Source organism: Citrus sinensis, chromosome 5 (genome assembly GCF_022201045.2).
Source record: "Citrus sinensis cultivar Valencia sweet orange chromosome 5, DVS_A1.0, whole genome shotgun sequence".
NCBI classification, from domain to species: Eukaryota; Viridiplantae; Streptophyta; class Magnoliopsida; order Sapindales; family Rutaceae; genus Citrus; species Citrus sinensis.
Window position 1 is genome coordinate 24,728,953 of NC_068560.1, and position 23,855 is coordinate 24,752,807.

The 23,855-nt window shown below is 34.6% G+C and overlaps 2 protein-coding genes across 7 annotated transcripts in view; both read right to left on the reverse strand.

Annotated features, from left to right (window-relative positions):
- LOC102619574 (probable RNA helicase SDE3) overlaps positions 1–23,855 on the reverse strand; it is a 90,884-nt gene that overhangs the window by 52,330 nt on the left and 14,699 nt on the right. The gene's annotated exons all lie outside the window — the stretch shown is intronic.
- On the reverse strand, positions 817–22,384 carry LOC102618309 (UDP-glycosyltransferase TURAN). 6 transcript variants are annotated; one of them, XR_008054922.1, is made up of 17 exons: positions 22,032–22,383; positions 21,565–21,598; positions 21,270–21,325; positions 21,040–21,180; positions 20,727–20,875; positions 20,554–20,643; positions 20,389–20,455; positions 20,243–20,306; positions 20,045–20,153; positions 19,557–19,723; positions 19,365–19,475; positions 19,137–19,198; positions 18,951–19,003; positions 18,755–18,830; positions 18,480–18,608; positions 18,193–18,328; positions 817–2,804 (listed from the first exon to the last, which is right to left on the reverse strand). XR_008054922.1 is itself a non-coding variant. In XM_052441919.1 (17 exons), the coding sequence occupies exons 1-16, from the start codon at positions 22,122–22,124 to the stop codon at positions 18,238–18,240; spliced, it is 1,425 nt and encodes a 474-aa protein (XP_052297879.1). In that variant the 5' UTR covers positions 22,125–22,382; the 3' UTR covers positions 821–2,804; positions 18,193–18,237. The 6 variants fall into 6 exon arrangements, 4 of the variants coding, with proteins under 4 accessions (XP_052297879.1, XP_024952286.2, XP_024952287.2 ...); XM_052441919.1 differs by having other exon boundaries at positions 821–2,804; positions 18,193–18,261; positions 22,032–22,382; XM_025096518.2 differs by lacking the exon at positions 817–2,804 and having other exon boundaries at positions 17,944–18,328.

Below are 23,855 nucleotides of genomic sequence, written 5' to 3' on the forward strand. Positions count from 1 at the left end.
ATAATTTTTTTTAATCTGTAGATCGTCAATTTCTGATAATTTTCATATAATTCTTGAGTTAAAATAGCACGGTACAATGGTAGTCGGCAGCGAGACACGGTAGCATCAATGGCGATGGCGGCAACTATATATATACCAGAAGGAAATAGGATCGAAGGATGGATGTGCTTTCGTAGGATTTCAATATTAAAACTCTAATTAAACAATTAATGGATCGGCTTTTCCAAATTTTAAAATAATAAATTACCAGCTTTGATTATGGAGTTCTTTAGGTCATACAGTGATCAAACAAATTTGAACGTGGTTAGTCAGATTTTAATAACTAATTGGTACGTGGCGTTGTTAAACCAGATCGATGCTACACAAAGTGAAGCCTTTGGACCCAGATCTGACTTAGAACAGATCAATAGTCCGCACGTTCGGGTTTCCAGCCGATATACCAACTTAGTTTTATTTTACCAAATAAAGTTAAGCTACTTTAAACGTGGTTGATTCTTTTTATTGGGCTATTATCAGATTTAAATTAGGTTCTTTTAAAGGTTTGGGTACATACACAGTACCAGATCCGGATCCCGGAAATGGTGCTCTGAAGGAATGGAGGAAGAAGAGAAGATTTACAACTGAGGATCGAGATCCGGTCTCTTTGCCTCAGAGGAATGTAGAATTTATATGGCAGATCTGATACAGATCAGTCTGCAAACATGCTTTGAAAAGAAAAATGCTTTAAAATAAATTGCTGAAATTTAAATGTGCATAAAATTAAATTGCAGAAAAGTAAATGCTTTAAAGTAAATTACAAAAATTTAAATTACATTGAAATTTAAAGAACTGAATTTAAACATACATTTTTGCTTTCTGGCTTTTACAAATTTTCAAATCTTTCCAGAAGGGAAGATTGAAAGACGGGAAGATTGAAGGTAAAGAACTAGTCTGATCACCCAAAGCTCTTGTGATAGAACTATTGTGTAAACAGAAAATTTCTTTGGAACCCTTCGGAGAGAGAGGTTTTTTAGAGAGAAGGGGGAGAAGTAGAGAGAGAAGCTCTGAAAAATGAGAAATGAAAAACCTGAGGAGTCTGAGTCTTCCTCTCGGTTTATATACAAAAATCTTTAAACTGTTCACTGTAGCGGGACTTTAAGTGCACAGTAACATCTGGAACTCTGCACTATTCACTGTAGCGGGTTTTTAAGTGCACAGTAACAATTGGATCGTATCTTTGAATAATAGATGCTTTGTACATATACAGAAATACAGACTGACGTACAATACGGGTGAAGAGACATGTGTGCTCTCACTTGTGTCCAGGGGACCACCCGAAAAAAAAAAACTTCTTTTCTTTTTCTTTTCTCTTTTTTTTTTAAAGTAAATAATCAAATAATTATTTACAATGCTTTATCGGAGAGAAAATGCCAAAACAGTCATCTTCATTATCGTCTCCGAGAGAAATGAAAGGCTCTTCATCATCATCAACATCTTCATCTTCATCTTCAGAGGAATCTGCAGCTGAGGACTTTGATCGTGAGGCGAGGAGCTGTTCCATGGCTTTGAAATACTCATCTTCAGTTTTGGCGCTTGCCAAAAGAGACTGGGCTTTGGATTTTTGGGTTAGGAAGGTCTGTTGGGCTTTAGAGGCATCCAGGGTTGGTTGTAGGAGGTTTTTAGAGGAGAGCCAATCTTTGATCATGTTGACAGTCAATTTGGACTGTTCATCAAATTTTGACCACCATTTGACTTTAAAGGTTCTTTGAAGGATGACTTGGGATTCTTGGGTGTGGAAACGGAGGTTCCACGAACAGACCCATGGTAGGAAGAAATTTGCACAAAAGCAAAGAAAGGGGAGAAATCTTTTTTCTGAGACAGAGGGTAAATAATGGGCTTTGAAGAGGTTTAGGCAATTTGTAGCGTTTGGTGTTAGGATTTGTGGAATTGGGCCAAAAAGATTCCACCAATGCTGAAACCAATTTGGAAGGCTTTGAACGATTATCTTTGTGTTGAAGAAAAATAACAAAGAATGGGATTTTTTAGGGTTTTGGATCAAAAAAGGTGTTATACCATGCTTGTTGGTAATCCCAGTAGGAAAAAGTCCGACAATGTGGTAAACGGGTTTCAAAATTTAGAGGGAATGTTTTAAAATTGTGGAATAGGTCACCCCACTGATTTGGGCTTAATACTTTTAGGATTGTGGCCGTGGAATAAGCCGGTTCTGTATGGGCTTTGTCAAGAAAGAAATGTTTGAATTTAACTGATTCAGTTATTTCCAAAATGCTTTGATAATAAGACTGAGGTTTTGTCAAATCCCATGGTTTGAAAAACCAGCCTTTGGGAAAAAACTTTGAAATACTTTGAAAAGGATCAGAATGGTAAAATCCATCTTCTAGAGAAAGAATGTTTTGAAAATGGGTTTTATCAAACCAATCGGAGGTTTCCTTTGAAGGTGTTGGCTGAGAAAGCACAATTTGGGAGGATGAGCTTTCAGCAGAGACAACAACATTTTGGGAAGAGGGTTTTGTAATTTCAATTTCTTTTTGGGGAGAAATTTGGCTTTGAGAAAGGTTTTGGAGGGCTAGCATGAGCTCAGGTGATTTTGTAATAGAACTCATCCATTGCTTTACTTGGTCATCAGAAGAAATAGATTTGTATTGGGCTCCATGTTCTTCAACCATTTCAATCCAAGATTTAATGGGCATGGCAGAAGAGAGTAGTTTTTCTTTAGAAGGGGTAGACTGGGGTTCTTTAGAAGGTTCTTGAGGACCAGAAACTTTGAGAACTGCTTTACCTTTGTCTTTCTTCTTTGGCGGCATTATCTGTTTTGAAGAAATTCTCTGGTTAGAAAATCAGGAACAGAATTTTTGTCACCTTTAATAAATTCAATATCAAAATCAAAAACACTTAAAATAGCTTGCCATCGTGCAAAAATCTGTTTTGATGCAATGTTTTGAACATCTTTTTCTAAAACATGTTTTGCAGCTTTGCAATCAATTCTAAGTAAAAATTTTTGATTTAGTAAATCACTTTGGAATTTAGATATGCATAAAACAATAGAAAGAATTTCTTTTTTGATAGTAGAATAATTTCTCTGGCAATCATTCCAATGCGCAGAAACATATTGTACTATCTGTTCTTTATCATTTTCTTTTTGTTTCAATATACCTCCATAACCTATGTCAGATGCATCAGTTTCAACAATTTTAGGTAATGCAGGATTTGCAAGAAATAAACATGGAATATTTTTTACAGATTGCTTTATTAATCTAACAACTTTGGTATGTTCTTCTGACCATGCGACATGATTCTTTTTCAACCTATCATGCAAAGGTTTAGACATCCTATTGATATTAGGGCAAAAATCGAGAACATAATTTAGACTACCAAGAAATCTTTGTAATTGGGTTTTGTCCAGAATCTTGTCTGGGAATTTATCTGCAAACAAAAGAGATCTTTCAATTGGGGTGATAGTTCCTTTAGAAATATGATGACCTAGGAACCGGACTTTTGTTTGAAATAAAGAAATTTTTTAACTAGAAAGGGCTAACCCAGCTTTTTTAGTAACAAGGTGGAAAGTCTTTAAATGTTTGAAATGTTGGTCAATACTTTGAGAAAAAATCAATACATCATCAATGTAAACAATGCAAAACTCAGAATAGGGATTATAAATATCGTTCATGATTCTTTGAAATTCTGAGGGTGCATTTTTCAAACCAAAAGGCATTACTGTCCATTCGTATTGTCCAAAGGGAACAGTAAAAGCTGTTTTATAACGATCTTTAGGATGGATTTGTATTTGCCAAAAACCAGACTTCATATCAAATTTAGAAAAAATGAAAGCTGAACAGAGTTTTTGGAGCAAATCTTTTTTATTAGGTATTGGGTACCTAATCCATTTTAAAGCTTTATTCAAAGGTTTGTAATTTATCACAAGTCTAGGAACGCCTCTTTCAATTTCAGAATTTTTGTTGACATAAAAAGCGGCACAAGACCATGGTGATCTGGATTTTACAATGAGTCCTTTATTTTCAAGATCATTAATCTCATCTTTACAATGTTGTTCCAAATCCATGTTCATTTGGATTGGACGTGCTTTGGTGGGTATTTGTTTTTCATCAAAAGAATTTTCATAAGGCAAATCTACCAAATGTTGTTTCCTGTTCCAAAAAGCAGATGGTAAATCAGCACATATTTCTTTTTCAATAAGGCTTTTGAAATCGAGGATTTTTCTTTGTATAAAATCACTTTGTAGTTGTCTTTCAACTCTTTGGAAATTTAAATCCTTTTGTAAACAAAATAAATCATCTTGTTTGGATTTAAGAATGGCATTGATTTTGTTTTGGTAAACAGAACAAGCTTTGACAATGTTTAGATTCCTAGTTTTTGGCTTTTCAATAAACGAGAAAACAAGGTCTCTGGATTTTGCTTTGAAATATATACCATCATAATTGACAGCATATGGGGTTATAAGATTTATAAAAGGGGTTCCTAAAATGATAGCATGGTGTATATCATTTGTAAGAACAAAAGAAGTTTTAAATTCAATTTTATTATTATAAATCGAGGCTTCAACTTTGGAACTAACATTCAATTTTGAATTGTTAGCGGCAGAAAGTCTTTCTTTTGTTTTTTCATGAAATCTTTTGGGGACGATCTCTTCTCTGATGCAATTTAAATCGGCGCCAGTATCAAAAAGGGCAATGGCGTCCATTGCAAAATCATCAGAAAAGATTAAAGTGACTTTAATCAAATACTTTCTTGTGGTGATTTGTTTCAAAACAAATAGGAAATCATTGGGTACTGACTCAATGTTTTCCACTTTTATTTCATCATCATTATCAGGATTAGATTCATTATCTGAATTATCCTGCAAATGTTTTTGTAAAAGAAGTTGGATAGTCTCAGCATCACTTTTTTGTTTTTCTTTTAAATCTCTGATTTCACATTTAATTTCTTTTATCTCTTTCTGAAGATCCTGGATATTAGGAACCATCTTTTTTGTTTTCTTTTTATCCAAAATTTGAGTAAGATCATACGAATTCTTTTTGATAATTGGAACTTTAGAAATCTCAGCAGAGGTTCCGGCTTTGTCGGAATCCATAGTTTTCAAAAGTTTATCAAGATAATCCTTTTAAAGATTTGGATCAGAAATATGCTTTACAAGTTCAAGAAAAATCTCTTGGTCTTTAGTCAAAACATTGATTTTCTTTAAATAGGAATCTAAATCAGAATCGCTGCTGCTAGATGCAGAGGTGTCTGAATCAAATAACTCATCTACTTGGAGGGGGTCACTATCTCCCGTCATGGAAGACTCAGAGTCTGAAGACTCTATAAGGAGGGGGGCTATTTTGGAAAGGATGTCTTCATTGAGGTCAAGCTCTTGGAGTCTTTTGTTCATTCTGTAAAATTTTACAGTATGACCTTTCATGCCACATTTAAAACATGTAGCATCTTTGAAATTGAATGGGGTTTTAGGTTTGGCTTTAAACTCTTTCTTTTTAGAAAAACTATGTTTCTTATAAGGTCTTGAAGGTTTCTTATAAGGAAGTTTCCTAAAATCATGAAAGGATTTCCTATGGCTCTTAGACTTGTAATGTTTCTTATACGGTTTCGAAGAACACTTACCATTACAAGTTTTGGAAGTAGAAGCTTTAAAGGGGTCATAGTTGAATTGCTTACAGAAACTACCTAACTCTTGCTTAGATCTCCTAAACTCCTGCTTCAGACGTTTCTGTAATTTCAAATCTTGATAGATCTTTAAACCTTCTTTATTGACAAAACTGACTAGTTCACCATAAGTGAGCTCGTCATAAGGAATACGATTGTCATAAAGAGCTTTGATGGAATTCCTAACCTTTTCTCCCAATAGGGTAGGTAAACCTGCAAGGAATTTTTCCTTCCAAGTTACATGATTTGCATCATCCCTAAGGAAGAGTCTAGTAAAGAAAGTGGTTTTGTATTCTTGGAAATCACTGAGTTTTCTACACCTTAAATTGTGTAGTAACTCGGCGTTTTTGTCCCTAAGGTGAGAAGGGTCACCTATGAAATGAAGGGAAATGGTCAAAATCAGGGTGACAACAGCATCCTGAATTGGGTTATTGAATTCGTCAAGAATGGGAGCGCCATTCTCATCGGTTTGGATGGCATTTAAGATGTCTAATTGCTGCAATTTAGTGAGAAGATGATCCCACCATCCTTTAAGTTGACCAGTAAAACCTGCAATTAGGATTTCTGCAATGGCCTTGTCAGAAGTTCCTGATTGGGTTTTATAGGCATTGGCTGCCATGGTCATTTGCTGCAATACACCTAGAATGTTGTATTCAGACATTCCATCTATATTCCACTCATAGACAGAGGATGCATTATATCGAGCTTGATTTAATGCACTAGGCCTGTTGTCTATAGTCAAATCAGGTGGAGATTTGGAAGTAGGGATAGCAAGTTCCCAATGGATTTTATTGGCTTTTGAAACAGGTTCTTCGGTAAAGGCTTCTAAGTCAGAAGAGGCAATAGAAGTTTGGTCATCTTTCTCTAATACTCCAATCTTGCTAGATTGAGGAGTATCAGGGGCTATTTGAACTTTGCTAGATGAGGAAGAAGTAGCTGCTATCCTATCTAATTGTTCTCTGATGGCTTTGGTAAAATCCGATTTTGATTCATTGGCAAGCTTTTGGCTAGTTTTCGAAACCTGAAAGGGTTTGAAAATAGGTTCCTTAAGCTTTTTATCAAAATCTGACTTTAAAGGAATAGGCTTTGGACTAGGAGAAACAAATATGGTTGATTGTTGGAATTGGTTTTCTATCCTAGCCAACTGTTTTCCTATAGTATTTAAGTTAGTATTACATAAATTATTCTGTTGAATAATACTACTTAAATTACTATCAGTATCATTAGGCTTAGGGATTTTGTAAGGTGAAGCCCTAATTTCTATAGGAGGTTCGCCGTGGTCAACGGTTACACTTCGGAGGGGTAGATGCTCAGAATCGACAGTTCTATTACTTTCGGAGAGTTTCCATTCAGTGGTCTTTTTCCTAATAGTAATAGGGTTTGACTCTTTGAAGGGGTAAGAGATGTTGTTATTAGAAGAATATATCTCGAACCAATCAAAAAATAATATATGAACTTGATGAAGATTCACAAATTCATAATAGGTTTGTTGGATTTCTTTCCTTTGATTTAAAAAGTGTTCGAAAAACCAAAGTCTTTTTTCTTTGTTTAAATCAGAATAAAAATCTTTATGCAGAAAAGCTTTATCCAATTCAAATTCCTTTTTAATGACATTAATTACATTTTCTGTAACGGCAGAAAATGTAGGGGAAGTTGGAGGAGAAGGTTCCTTCTCTTCCTGTCTTTGTTCATGTTGACTACTAGTGTAAATAGGGTGAGGAACACTAGTGGCATAGTCAACAGATCGTATAGAAGTGCTAGGTATATCTGAAGTTGAAAACTTGGGTTGACTTTGAAAAGGAAGATTTATAACGGAAGGGACTTTTGTAAATTTCCTTTCTGATGAAGGAATGCTTGAGCACGATGTTCTATCAGAAAATCTGGATAAGGTGGATCTTCTGAATGACAATTTAACTTTTCCATCGGAATACTGAGTCACATTTTGCAACTCTGTATTAGGCTCAAGTTGTTTTGGAATCGCTGGTGGAGCGGCTCCTTCAAGAATCCACTCTTCTGGAAGATGGACATCTTTCCATTGAATAGGCTTTGGGATGACTGTGTTGGCTCTAGACAAATCAGTCTGCAAGAGAAGAGTCTCATCTCTTTTTGATTGGAATTTATGTTGTGTACTGAATGCAGTGATCATTGCCTTATACGAGATTTTGAAAATTAAGGCAACTGGGATGGATCCCTCAATCATATTATAATTATGAGTTTTGATTTGTAGGATCATGCTTTTCAAAATATTTTTATCTTTAAGTGAAATTGTTATGTTTGGATAACAATCAAATGAAATTGGACATTTACAAAGACTGGATTCGATGCTACTTAGCAAAGAATCATCAAAAGAGATGAATTGCCCATCTCTTAGGACAGCAAGGATAGAAGTATCCAAGCCTTCTTTGGTTAAGGGTTTTATTCCGACTTGAATAAGACCGATGTGAACATAATTGAAATTCTTTTCTTTTAATTTCTTTAAAGAATGCTCAGAAAACAAGTGAATTGTTTCAAATGGATTTGAAAGAGTTATGTCACGTTCTTCAGTCTTTATAATATAATCATTCTTTAAAAAATCAAGCTTTTTTGTTTTGTAAATCTTTTCTTTAGAAAATTTTGGAAGTTCCCAACAATCAATTGCTTTATCAAAGTTCTCAATAAAGAATTCTTCTGAACTCACAACATGCTTTGAAGCACTAGTCTTCCCGGAAGAAGAGCTAGAAAAGGATGATGATCTACAGTGCATAGGGTCCATGAGTAAAAACCTATGGTCTATCTATGATTTTGTCAGGATGGCTACAGGTATGGTTTTACAGCCCTAAACGGATGACCTTATCCTATGGCGGGACTTACTACCAGTAAGGATTCACCATACAACAAAACTTCAAAATAAAACACAAGTCTTTAAACACATAACTATAAACTGTTTTACACTATCCTCCCCTTGGCTCTGATACCAGAAGGAAATAGTGTTCAACAGTTTTACACAGAACTATTTCCTTCTGGTATCAGAGCCAAGGGGAGGATAGTGTTCAACAGTTTATAGTTCTGTGTTTAAAGACTTGTGTTTTATTTTGAAGTTTTGTTGTATGGTGAATCCTTACTGGTAGTAAGTCCCACCATAGGATAAGGTCATCCGTTTAGGGTTGTAAAACCATACCTGTAGCCATCCTGACAAAATCATAGATAGACCATAGGTTTTTACTCATGGACCCTATGCACTGTAGATCATCATCCTTTTCTAGCTCTTCTTCCGGGAAGACTAGTGCTTCAAAGCATGTTGTGAGTTCAGAAGAATTCTTTATTGAGAACTTTGATAAAGCAATTGATTGTTGGGAACTTCCAAAAATTTCTAAAGAAAAGATTTACAAAACAAAAAAGCTTGATTTTTTAAAGAATGATTATATTATAAAGACTGAAGAACGTGACATAACTCTTTCAAATCCATTTGAAACAATTCACTTGTTTTCTGAGCATTCTTTAAAGAAATTAAAAGAAAAGAATTTCAATTATGTTCACATCGGTCTTATTCAAGTCGGAATAAAACCCTTAACCAAAGAAGGCTTGGATACTTCTATCCTTGCTGTCCTAAGAGATGGGCAATTCATCTCTTTTGATGATTCTTTGCTAAGTAGCATCGAATCCAGTCTTTGTAAATGTCCAATTTCATTTGATTGTTATCCAAACATAACAATTTCACTTAAAGATAAAAATATTTTGAAAAGCATGATCCTACAAATCAAAACTCATAATTATAATATGATTGAGGGATCCATCCCAGTTGCCTTAATTTTCAAAATCTCGTATAAGGCAATGATCACTGCATTCAGTACACAACATAAATTCCAATCAAAAAGAGATGAGACTCTTCTCTTGCAGACTGATTTGTCTAGAGCCAACACAGTCATCCCAAAGCCTATTCAATGGAAAGATGTCCATCTTCCAGAAGAGTGGATTCTTGAAGGAGCCGCTCCACCAGCGATTCCAAAACAACTTGAGCCTAATACAGAGTTGCAAAATGTGACTCAGTATTCCGATGGAAAAGTTAAATTGTCATTCAGAAGATCCACCTTATCCAGATTTTCTGATAGAACATCGTGCTCAAGCATTCCTTCATCAGAAAGGAAATTTACAAAAGTCCCTTCCGTTATAAATCTTCCTTTTCAAAGTCAACCCAAGTTTTCAACTTCAGATATACCTAGCACTTCTATACGATCTGTTGACTATGCCACTAGTGTTCCTCACCCTATTTACACTAGTAGTCAACATGAACAAAGACAGGAAGAGCAGGAACCTTCTCCTCCAACTTCCCCTACATTTTCTGCCGTTACAGAAAATGTAATTAATGTCATTAAAAAGGAATTTGAATTGGATAAAGCTTTTCTGCATAAAGATTTTTATTCTGATTTAAACAAAGAAAAAAGACTTTGGTTTTTCGAACACTTTTTAAATCAAAGGAAAGAAATCCAACAAACCTATTATGAATTTGTGAATCTTCATCAAGTTCATATATTGTTTTTTGATTGGTTCGAGATATATTCTTCTAATAACAACATCTCTTACCCCTTCAAAGAGTCAAACCCTATTACTATTAGGAAAAAGACCACTGAATGGAAACTCTCCGAAAGTAATAGAACTGTCGATTCTGAGCATCCACCCCTCCGAAGTGTAACCGTTGACCACGGCGAACCTCCTATAGAAATTAGGGCTTCACCTTACAAAATCCCTAAGCCTAATGATACTGATAGTAATTTAAGTAGTATTATTCAACAGAATAATTTCTGTAATACTAACTTAAATACTATAGGAAAACAGTTGACTAGGATAGAAAACCAATTCCAACAATCAACCATATTTGTTTCTCCTAGTCCAAAGCCTATTCCTTTAAAGTCAGATTTTGATAAAAAGCTTAAGGAACCTATTTTCAAACCCTTTCAGGTTTCGAAAACTAGCCAAAAGCTTGCCAATGAATCAAAATCGGATTTTACCAAAGCCATCAGAGAACAATTAGATAGGATAGCAGCTACTTCTTCCTCATCTAGCAAAGTTCAAATAGCCCCTGATACTCCTCAATCTAGCAAGATTGGAGTATTAGAGAAAGATGACCAAACTTCTATTGCCTCTTCTGACTTAGAAGCCTTTACCGAAGAACCTGTTTCAAAAGCCAATAAAATCCATTGGGAACTTGCTATCCCTACTTCCAAATCTCCACCTGATTTGACTATAGACAACAGGCCTAGTGCATTAAATCAAGCTCGATATAATGCATCCTCTGTCTATGAGTGGAATATAGATGGAATGTCTGAATACAACATTCTAGGTGTATTACAGCAAATGACCATAGCAGCCAATGCCTATAAAACCCAATCAGGAACTTCTGACAAGGCCATTGCAGAAATCCTAATTGCAGGTTTTACTGGTCAACTTAAAGGATGGTGGGATCATCTTCTCACTAAATTGCAGCAATTAGACATCTTAAATGCCATCCAAACCGATGAGAATGGCGCTCCCATTCTTGACGAATTCAATAACCCAATTCAGGATGCTGTTGTCACCCTGATTTTGACCATTTCCCTTCATTTCATAGGTGACCCTTCTCACCTTAGGGACAAAAACGCCGAGTTACTACACAATTTAAGGTGTAGAAAACTCAGTGATTTCCAAGAATACAAAACAACTTTCTTTACTAGACTCTTCCTTAGGGATGATGCAAATCATGTAACTTGGAAGGAAAAATTCCTTGCAGGTTTACCTACCCTATTGGGAGAAAAGGTTAGGAATTCCATCAAAGCTCTTTATGACAATCGTATTCCTTATGACGAGCTCACTTATGGTGAACTAGTCAGTTTTGTCAATAAAGAAGGTTTAAAGATCTGTCAAGATTTGAAATTACAGAAACGTCTGAAGCAGGAGCTTAGGAGATCTAAGCAAGAGTTAGGTAGTTTCTGTAAGCAATTCAACTATGACCCCTTTAAAGCTTCTACTTCCAAAACTTGTAATGGTAAGTGTTCTTCGAAACCGTATAAGAAACATTACAAGTCTAAGAGCCATAGGAAATCCTTTCATGATTTTAGGAAACTTCCTTATAAGAAACCTTCAAGGCCTTATAAGAAACATAGTTTTTCTAAAAAGAAAGAGTTTAAAGCCAAACCTAAAACCCCATTCAATTTCAAAGATGCTACATGTTTTAAATGTGGCATGAAAGGTCATACTGTAAAATTTTGCAGAATGAACAAAAGACTCCAAGAGCTTGACCTCAATGAAGACATCCTTTCCAAAATAGCCCCCCTCCTTATAGAGTCTTCAGACTCTGAGTCTTCCATGACGGGAGATAGTGACCCCCTCCAAGTAGATGAGTTATTTGATTCAGACACCTCTGCATCTAGCAGCAGCGATTCTGATTCAGATTCCTATTTAAAGAAAATCAATGTTTTAACTAAAGACCAAGAAATTTTTCTTGAACTTGTAAAGCATATTTCTGATCCAAATCTTCAAAAGGATTATCTTGATAAACTTTTGAAAACTATGGATTCCGACAAAGCCGGAACCTCTGCTGAGATTTCTAAAGTTCCAATTATCAAAAAGAATTCGTATGATCTTACTCAAATTTTGGATAAAAAGAAAACAAAAAAGATGGTTCCTAATATCCAGGATCTTCAGAAAGAGATAAAAGAAATTAAATGTGAAATCAGAGATTTAAAAGAAAAACAAAAAAGTGATGCTGAGACTATCCAACTTCTTTTACAAAAACATTTGCAGGATAATTCAGATAATGAATCTAATCCTGATAATGGTGATGAAATAAAAGTGGAAAACATTGAGTCAGTACCCAATGATTTCCTATTTGTTTTGAAACAAATCACCACAAGAAAGTATTTGATTAAAGTCACTTTAATCTTTTCTGATGATTTTGCAATGGACGCCATTGCCCTTTTTGATACTGGCGCCGATTTAAATTGCATCAGAGAAGAGATCGTCCCCAAAAGATTTCATGAAAAAACAAAAGAAAGACTTTCTGCCGCTAACAATTCAAAATTGAATGTTAGTTCCAAAGTTGAAGCCTCGATTTATAATAATAAAATTGAATTTAAAACTTCTTTTGTTCTTACAAATGATATACACCATGCTATCATTTTAGGAACCCCTTTTATAAATCTTATAACCCCATATGCTGTCAATTATGATGGTATATATTTCAAAGCAAAATCCAGAGACCTTGTTTTCTCGTTTATTGAAAAGCCAAAAACTAGGAATCTAAACATTGTCAAAGCTTGTTCTGTTTACCAAAACAAAATCAATGCCATTCTTAAATCCAAACAAGATGATTTATTTTGTTTACAAAAGGATTTAAATTTCCAAAGAGTTGAAAGACAACTACAAAGTGATTTTATACAAAGAAAAATCCTCGATTTCAAAAGCCTTATTGAAAAAGAAATATGTGCTGATTTACCATCTGCTTTTTGGAACAGGAAACAACATTTGGTAGATTTGCCTTATGAAAATTCTTTTGATGAAAAACAAATACCCACCAAAGCACGTCCAATCCAAATGAACATGGATTTGGAACAACATTGTAAAGATGAGATTAATGATCTTGAAAATAAAGGACTCATTGTAAAATCCAGATCACCATGGTCTTGTGCCGCTTTTTATGTCAACAAAAATTCTGAAATTGAAAGAGGCGTTCCTAGACTTGTGATAAATTACAAACCTTTGAATAAAGCTTTAAAATGGATTAGGTACCCAATACCTAATAAAAAAGATTTGCTCCAAAAACTCTGTTCAGCTTTCATTTTTTCTAAATTTGATATGAAGTCTGGTTTTTGGCAAATACAAATCCATCCTAAAGATCGTTATAAAACAGCTTTTACTGTTCCTTTTGGACAATACGAATGGACAGTAATGCCTTTTGGTTTGAAAAATGCACCCTCAGAATTTCAAAGAATCATGAACGATATTTATAATCCCTATTCTGAGTTTTGCATTGTTTACATTGATGATGTATTGATTTTTTCTCAAAGTATTGACCAACATTTCAAACATTTAAAGATTTTCCACCTTGTTACTAAAAAAGCTGGGTTAGCCCTTTCTAGTTCAAAAATTTCTTTATTTCAAACAAAAGTCCGGTTCCTAGGTCATCATATTTCCAAAGGAACTATCACCCCAATTGAAAGATCTCTTTTGTTTGCAGATAAATTCCCAGACAAGATTTTGGACAAAACCCAATTACAAAGATTTCTTAGTAGTCTAAATTATGTTCTCGATTTTTGCCCTAATATCAATAGGATGTCTAAACCTTTGCATGATAGGTTGAAAAAGAATCCTGTCGCATGGTCAGAAGAACATACCAAAGTTGTTAGATTAATAAAGCAATCTGTAAAAAATATTCCATGTTTATTTCTTGCAAATCATGCATTACCTAAAATTATTGAAACTGATGCATCTGACATAGGTTATGGAGGTATATTGAAACAAAAAGAAAATGATAAAGAACAGATAGTACAATATGTTTCTGCGCATTGGAATGCTTGCCAGAGAAATTATTCTACTATCAAAAAAGAAATTCTTTCTATTGTTTTATGCATATCTAAATTCCAAAGTGATTTACTAAATCAAAAATTTTTACTTAGAATTGATTGCAAAGCTGCAAAACATGTTTTAGAAAAAGATGTTCAAAACATTGCATCAAAACAGATTTTTGCACGATGGCAAGCTATTTTAAGTGTTTTTGATTTTGATATTGAATTTATTAAAGGTGACAAAAATTTTGTTCCTGATTTTCTAACCAGAGAATTTCTTCAAAACAGATAATGCCGCCAAAGAAGAAAGACAAAGGTAAAGCAGTTCTCAAAGTTTCTGGTCCTCAAGAACCTTCTAAAGAACCCCAGTCTACCCCTTCTAAAGAAAAACTACTCTCTTCTGCCATGCCCATTAAATCTTGGATTGAAATGGTTGAAGAACATGGAGCCCAATACAAATCTATTTCTTCTGATGACCAAGTAAAGCAATGGATGAGTTCCATTACAAAATCACTTGAGCTCATGCTAGCCCTCCAAAACCTTTCTCAAAGCCAAATTTCTCCACAAAAAGAAATTGAAATTACAAAACCCTCTTCCCAAAATGTTGTTGTCTCTGCTGAAAGCTCATCCTCCCAAATTGTGCTTTCTCAGCCAACACCTTCAAAGAAAACCTCCGATTGGTTTGATAAAACCCATTTTCAAAACATTCTTTCTCTAGAAGATGGATTTTACCATTCTGATCCTTTTCAAAGTATTTCAAAGTTTTTTCCCAAAGGCTGGTTTTTCAAACCATGGGATTTGACAAAACCTCAGTCTTATTATCAAAGCATTTTGGAAATAACTGAATCAGTTAAATTCAAACATTTCTTTCTTGACAAAGCCCATACAGAACCGGCTTATTCCACGGCCACAATCCTAAAAGTATTAAGCCCAAATCAGTGGGGTGACCTACTCCACAATTTTAAAACCTTCCCTCTAAATTTTGAAACCCGTTTACCACATTGTCGGACTTTTTCCTACTGGGATTACCAACAAGCATGGTATAACACCTTTTTTGATCCAAAACCCTAAAAAATCTCATTCTTTGTTATTTTTCTTCAACACAAAGATAACCGTTCAAAGCCTTCCAAATTGGTTTCAGCATTGGTGGAATCTTTTTGGCCCAATTCCACAAATCCTAACACCAAACGCTACAAATTGCCTAAACCTCTTCAAAGCCCATTATTTACCCTCTGTCTCAGAAAAAAGATTTCCCCCCTTTCTTTGCTTTTGTGCAAATTTCTTCCTACCATGGGTCTGTTCGTGGAACCTCCGTTTCCACACCCAAGAATCCCAAGTCATCCTTCAAAGAACCTTTAAAGTCAAATGGTGGTCAAAATTTGATGAACAGTCCAAATTGACTGTCAACATGATCAAAGATTGGCTCTCCTCTAAAAACCTCCTACAACCAACCCTGGATGCCTCTAAAGCCCAACAGACCTTCCTAACCCAAAAATCCAAAGCCCAGTCTCTTTTGGCAAGCGCCAAAACTGAAGATGAGTATTTCAAAGCCATGGAACAGCTCCTCGCCTCACGATCAAAGTCCTCAGCTGCAGATTCCTCTGAAGATGAAGATGAAGATGTTGATGATGATGAAGAGCCTTTCATTTCTCTCGGAGACGATAATGAAGATGACTGTTTTGGCATTTTCTCTCCGATAAAGCATTGTAAATAATTATTTGATTATTTACTTTAAAAAAAAAAAGAGAAAAGAAAAAGAAAAGAAGTTTTTTTTTTTCGGGTGGTCCCCTGGACACAAGTGAGAGCGCACATGTCTCTTCACCCGTATTGTACGTCAGTCTGTATTTCTGTATATGTACAAAGCATCTACTATTCAAAGATACGATCCAATTGTTACTGTGCACTTAAAAACCCGCTACAGTGAACAGTGCAGAGTTCCAGATGTTACTGTGCACTTAAAGTCCCGCTACAGTGAACAGTTTAAAGATTTTTGTATATAAACCGAGAGGAAGACTCAGACTCCTCAGGTTTTTCATTTCTCATTTTTCAGAGCTTCTCTCTCTACTTCTCCCCCTTCTCTCTAAAAAACCTCTCTCTCTGAAGGGTTCCAAAAAAATTTTCTGTTTACACAATAGTTCTATCACAAGAGCTTTGGGTGATCAGACTAGTTCTTTACCTTCAATCTTCCCGTCTTTCAATCTTCCCTTCTGGAAAGATTTGAAAATTTGTAAAAGCCAGAAAGCAAAAATGTATGTTTAAATTCAGTTCTTTAAATTTCAATGTAATTTAAATTTTTGCAATTTACTTTAAAGCATTTACTTTTCTGCAATTTAATTTTATGCACATTTAAATTTCAGCAATTTATTTTAAAGCATTTTTCTTTTCAAAGCATGTTTGCAGACTGATCTGTATCAGATCTGCCATATAAATTCTACATTCCTCTGAGGCAAAGAGACCGGATCTCGATCCTCAGTTGTAAATCTTCTCTTCTTCCTCCATTCCTTCAGAGCACCATTTCCGGGATCCGGATCTGGTACTGTGTATGTACCCAAACCTTTAAAAGAACCTAATTTAAATCTGATAATAGCCCAATAAAAAGAATCAACCACGTTTAAAGTAGCTTAACTTTATTTGGTAAAATAAAACTAAGTTGGTATATCGGCTGGAAACCCGAACGTGCGGACTATTGATCTGTTCTAAGTCAGATCTGGGTCCAAAGGCTTCACTTTGTGTAGCATCGATCTGGTTTAACAACGCCACGTACCAATTAGTTATTAAAATCTGACTAACCACGTTCAAATTTGTTTGATCACTGTATGACCTAAAGAACTCCATAATCAAAGCTGGTAATTTATTATTTTAAAATTTGGAAAAGCCGATCCATTAATTGTTTAATTAGAGTTTTAATATTGAAATCCTACGAAAGCACATCCATCCTTCGATCCGATTTCCTTCTGGTATCAATTACATTGAAATTTAAAGAACTGAATTTAAACATACATTTTTGCTTTCTGGCTTTTACAAATTTTCAAATCTTTCCAGAAGGGAAGATTGAAAAACGGGAAGATTGAAGGTAAAGAACTAGTCTGATCACCCAAAGCTCTTGTGATAGAACTATTGTGTAAACAGAAAATTTCTTTGGAACCCTTCGGAGAGAGAGGTTTTTTAGAGAGAAGGGGGAGAAGTAGAGAGAGAAGCTCTATTGTACTATCAGTTCTTTATCATTTTCTTTTTGTTTCAATATACCTCCATAACCTATGTCAGATGCATCAGTTTCAACAATTTTAGGTAATGCAGGATTTGCAAGAAATAAACATGGAATATTTTTTACAGATTGCTTTATTAATCTAACAACTTTGGTATGTTCTTCTGACCATGCGACAAGATTCTTTTTCAACCTATCATGCAAAGGTTTAGACATCCTATTGATATTAGGGCAAAAATCGAGAACATAATTTATATATATATATATATATATATTATTTTTTTTATTGTTTTTCAAACAAAATTTTAAAATTATAATCTATTAATTTAGAAATTGTTTGTTTTATGTCATAATTTATTTAGAAACAAATTAAATTAAACTAATTATAAAATAAAATTATGTTAATAAACTTTTAAAATTAAGTTTATTTATAAATATAATTATATTATTTAAAATAATTTTTTTATTAGTTATTTATATAGTATATTCAATAAATTTATTGTTTGATTTTTTGAATTATATTTATGATAAATATTGAAAGTTTAACACTAAAGGGTGAAATTGTCCAAATAAAAAATAAGACATTTCCTTTGTATAATTTTATAACAAATCAAACATAAGAAAAGAATTTCAATATATTTTCCTCTCCTTTCTTCCACTTTCCTCTCCTCTCATTTCCTTATTTTTCTTCAAACCAAACACCACCTTAGTACTTACTCATTATGATTTGTAAACAAACTATTTCAGTTGCAAATTGGGGGAACTATCGCATACTTCATGTGATGTATATTACTATAATTCAGTACAGAATAAACTCACTGAATCTGCTGTCATCAGACTTTAGATTGTTCTGAAGACCCAATGTCAATCATCAAATTGAGAAATAACCTGCAGGTTCAAATCCCTTTTGTTGAGGAGTTTCACGAGCATATGCAATGTAAAAGAAGACAAGGCACTTCAAGGTGCAAGAGATGTGACAAAAAGCTAGGAATTAGAGATAGTACAATAAGTGAATGGTGTATGTGCCAGCCCTATATAGACCTAATGACTATCATTATGCAAAAATGACAGAGACAATTACAGACATCTTACAAGAATGAAATTACCTCTGTTATCAGCGGCTTGGCATGCTCTTCCCATTCAGTAGCCCACCTTGCAGACAAGCCCATTTCCAATGTACCATTCCTCAACTTCTTTAGAACATCAGAGTCATCTGGAAAGCCCTTAAAGAGCATCTGCACGGATTTAATAGTGGAAAGATCAGAATATCAGCCTAAAGAATCTTCTAAGAACTTGGCTTAATGATAAGGTAACAGACCTTGAATCTGTCATTTCTCAAATTGATGAATTAGCATACATTGTGCACATCAGACAAACTTACCAAAAGTTGATCAGCTAGCTCTGAAGATGATGAAAAGAGAAGGCCATTTTTCTCCACTTTAACTAGTTCTTCAATGCTGCATACGGTCAATGCAGTAATGTCATTGCCAAAGAGAATGCAGCATTAAAAAAAATATAGCATCACTAAAGAGACCATCATACAGAAGTTACTGAAGAGATAAGAAACAAGGATTTACCAAGAGTAAGAAACAGCACAAACAGGCAGTCCACAACCGAACATGTCCACAACCTGGAAGCCAATATCAGAAATTTCAGTGAATGGTGTAAAGTGAGAGATTCCTTTTATAGCTGCAACTCCTTTTTCATTTTTTAACATGAACATACAACTTCAAGCTATAACGGGAATGCCAACAATAACACACTTTCATGGGGAGGTCCAGCCCTGATGATGAAGTATGCAGACAAACTCCTAAGTCTGCTGACCCTATAAATATGGGAAAGATAAATTAAATAAACTACTCGAAGAAAAAGTAAAGAAACTGCAAAACAGGATACAGACTGAGAACACCCAAGAACAAGAAAGGGGATGGGTGGGGAGAGTAGAAATGGAAAAGAGAAAAGAGCACTCAAGTGAGAAGAAAATGACCTACCAAGAAGCAATGGATAGTCTTCAGCTGACAGCCACATGGTACGGAATGCCACTCGTTTGAGGCGTAACCTCCTTATTTTCTCTTCATACCTTTCCTTGTCAGGCCCTTTGCCTTAATGGAGAAAGACAAATCCAAAGTAAATAGTTGCCCTTGTGGTTATTGTCATTGCTTAAGAAGCGGAAGAATTATTACCTGTAATTATGAACAACAACCTAGGGTATAGGTATTGCTTTCCATCAGAAATTTCCTTCAAAAAAGCCTCGTCATTAGTTGAATCATCTTCATTCAGTATTGCAGCAACACGTCTATCATACATTAGTGCTGCTTCCAAAAGAATACCAAAATCTTCATCTGGAGTCCTGAAAAAACAGGTCATTACCTACACTAAGTCACCAATCTCACCAAAGTTCAATAAGAAGAATATTTGTAATGAATTTATGTGAATAAGAAGAATAAATTCAATAAGAAGAAGAAAAAAAAATCGCCGCCAATATGCTAATGCACAAAGTGGCATTTATGCTATATAACCGTGGACACTATAAAGACACAATATGCAGTAGTAATAAAAAGGCACCAACAAGCAAGAATCAACATCATTGACAAGAAATACCAAAGCAATGTGTAACATATACATTTGCCAAGTGTTTTCACTAGTAAAAAATTTGCAAAGATGAGCTCACCAACTTGTGCTGCTTACAACAAGGGCAGGTCTGTTTGGCTTCAAGAAAACATCAATGCCAGCCAGACTAGTGAATATAGTCTCATCTGCCTTCTGGCCTTCCATTCCTGCTAGCGAAAATTGATAGAGCAAAGAATTGCTAATCATTATCAAATATGGGAAATACAGAAATACAGAATTACTTGTTGATCAAACTCACCATTACTGACACAATCTTGAACACCCAGAGGCTGATGTAGGATCTTGTTCAATCTACAGAACAACTAAAAGTAATCCACAATTTATAAATGTTTTTTCGGATCAATTATTCTGGATCAGATCTTTGCTTTGAAACATGTAATTTACCTCATGCTTCTCCTCAAGTGATGTAGGATGAAAGAATTCAGGAGGCTGATCATACAATACAGTGGCTCTATCAATTTGACCCAAAAAGAAAAAATTCATCATCAGAATACTACATAAAAAGTTATATTGTGGAAAAGAATTGTGACTTTGAGCTGACCCTCTTACTTAATTCCCCAGTTTTGAGCCAATTCATGTTGCATTGCTTGTGTTACACAAAGACAACCATTTGCCATCTTCCCATAATACTTCTCAATCCTAAGCACAGAAAAGCTACATCAGAGCAGCTAAAGATAGTTGTATTAAGAAAAGAAATATGTAAATGTGAACTATATTGGTACCATCGGTATATTGAAACAAAGTGACTTCTTCTTCCAAGGGACAAACTGAGCAACGTATATCCAAAATTATGCCAATCGACGATAAATGCTGATCGTCTAAGTGAACTTGCCCATTTTACAGCCACTAAGGTTGGAACAGAAGGGGGATTCTACATAAGCAAAGACCATGAAAGACAAGAAGTTAAAAAGGACTTTCTTAATAGGAATGAGACAGGTCAAGGATAGGGGCAGATGATGAAAGAATCAGTCATAAGTATCACAACTGCATTGTAAAAGAAACACCAAATTTCCTCTAAGTAAATGAAAAGCTCACCTGCACCAAAAATACATCAGGAGATGCAATTTTTACGCAAAGAAACCAAAGAAGCATGAAAAACTGAATCAATGGCTTCAGCAGAAGCAGTACGGGTTTAAGCACCTTTGGTAAGCCTCGAGGAATAGTTGGCCACTGTGTCTGCGATTTATTTTAGAAGGAAAAGACAAATTATACAAAATTTAATGAACCAAAAATCTCATCCTCACAAGATTTGACCATGTTAGTACCATTGTGTGAATATGAATAGATGGATGCTCAAGAATAGCAGCATGAGGCTTCGAACCTATCCGAAAATTCAAATCGCATTAGTACACTCTATCACTCTCATAAAGAAATAAACTAGTTACAAATAGCCCTTCGACCCAGCATCTACCAACCAAATTCAGTTCTTGCAAGTGATGAAACAAAATTAACAATTCTACAAACATGAGGGTGCACCATCTGTAATGTTGTTGCATCATGCCCATGGGTGAATTGAAAAGAAGAAATTCTACGTAAATTATCTTGTTTAGAAATATATACCTCCATAAGCAACAACGTCAACTTCAAGAGACATCTGCAATATATAAATAAAAAAAACTCAAAGATCAATCATACGAAAATCTTTGAGTAATAGACTGAAAACAACATAGAAAATGCCATAGAGGAGACATGAAATCGTTATAAAATAACTTCACTAGTATTATCAAATCATAAGCTCAAAGTGAATTGGACATGAATCACATACGTGACTACAAATTGAACCCTTAATGCTGAAATGAATCTCATCAAAGATAAGCTAAATAGTAAGCATTATGACCAAGTTGTACTGAACTAGAACAAGAAGCTTCCTCCGGGTTTAATATCATAAGCAAAACTCTATCATTCAACAATTACATTTAATCAAACGAATTAAGCATACAAAATACTGAAAGAACAATAACAACCATCAGATCTTCGACACGTGTACATGTATGTATGGTATCTATCTGTGTATGTGATAAAATTACCTGACGAGCGAGAGAGAGAGCTTGATACTGCATACGAGGACTGCGCCCGAGATCGCCTAGAACCACCACGCAAGCTCTGCCGCGTCTTCCCATTTTTGTTTCTCTTTTTTGCCCTTCTTTCTCCGCAATTGCATGCAATGCAGAATATAGAGCGTGAGGTTTTGAGCGGCGGCGCGGTAGTGTGCTGCAACCACCGATGGTGACGTACGGGTGGTGTCGCGATTCAAGAAAGGGGCTGACGACGGTGACGATGAGGATTGAGGTCGTCGTGATCGCCACGCTAACTGTGAAGGTGTGATGGTGGTGGCGGCCTGGTGCGGTGGTGGGGGTGTTAGTTATGTTTAGTTTGGCGATTAGTTTTTCTTTTTTGTTTCTTTTTTTCCCTTAATTTTGGGTTAATTTTTAATATGCCCAGTAGTTTTGATAAATATCGATATACGCACATAAGGTTCTGCATGTCATCAAACATGCCCAACCATCACACGAAAGACGTAATGTTCAATTCAATCTTTAAATTAACCTAAGTCTTATTTGGTATTAACGTGACATAGTTTTAAGATAGAATTATTGTGTAAACAAAGAGGTAACTACGAAATTAAAATTGATATTGTGTAAATAAAGAGATAACTACGAAATTAAAATTGATAGCGTGTAATAAATCTAATTTTTAAATAATAATTTTAATAAAATTATTAAAAATATTATAGGTTTTATAACATCCAAATATAAAACTAACTTAACATAACTTCCAAACAATAATAATTAGTACTTACTAAATATTTTAATGATATAATTTTTAAATTACAATTTCTTAACCTCAATAGTAAATGAAGGCCTAATTTAAATATTGTTAAAATAGTCAATTTACATCGCCACCACTAAGTTTTGACAAAATATCAATGCACATCCACAAATTTTAATATGCCATTAAGTCAAACACATATTCCGTTCAAAATATGTAAGGATACCGGAGAAGTTCGATTGAAGGGGCGTGATATGATAACATGTTAAGACTTATGAGCGTGTGCCATCTCATCACCCGTCAGCCGGTAGCTCTCTAGTCCGTGCCCGCAGGGCCGCATAGCCATTCGACGCCGTTCGGTGTTTGGATCTTGAAACTATTCACTTGGGTCTGCTGGTCTGGTAGTCAGTAGGGCCTCAGAACCAAACCCAAACTTAGGCCCGCAGCCCATTATCAAACTTTTTAAACAATTGATTTCCATGTGCATTGGCTGAAATTCTTTTTCACCAAAATGAAAAATGCTTTTTTTTTAAATCATATTATATGAGACTACAATTGATATTTACAATCAAATAATTATTAGCACTAATTTTTATTAAATTTTATATAGCATTACCCCATAAATTGTTACCATCTCTAATATTCACAGGACACCAACTCCACTTATATTTCGAAAGAGAAAAAATTACGTTCACTCAAATTTAAAGAAGAAATTAAACATTAATAATACTAACTGAACCACTATATTTTCTAAATAGTATATCAACCCCATTTATTGGATGAGGTATTTGAGAATGTCATTAGTTCAGTTAATAAAATTTTTTAAGTTCATATAAGAGGTCTTGAGTTTAAATTCTATTTATAAAATGGACAATGGATAAAATTAACAGTCGTATAATGTTTGAAAATAAAAATATATGTGAGGTGACATTTATTCACTGAACAATATAATAGATTAAAAAGTATCAACCACTTTTAGATTAAGTGGTTCATACCTTCTTTTCTCATTAAAGTATAGGTTGTTATACTATAAATTTTAGAGGACCAAAACATAAATTATCTATGCTGCATAGCCAAATATC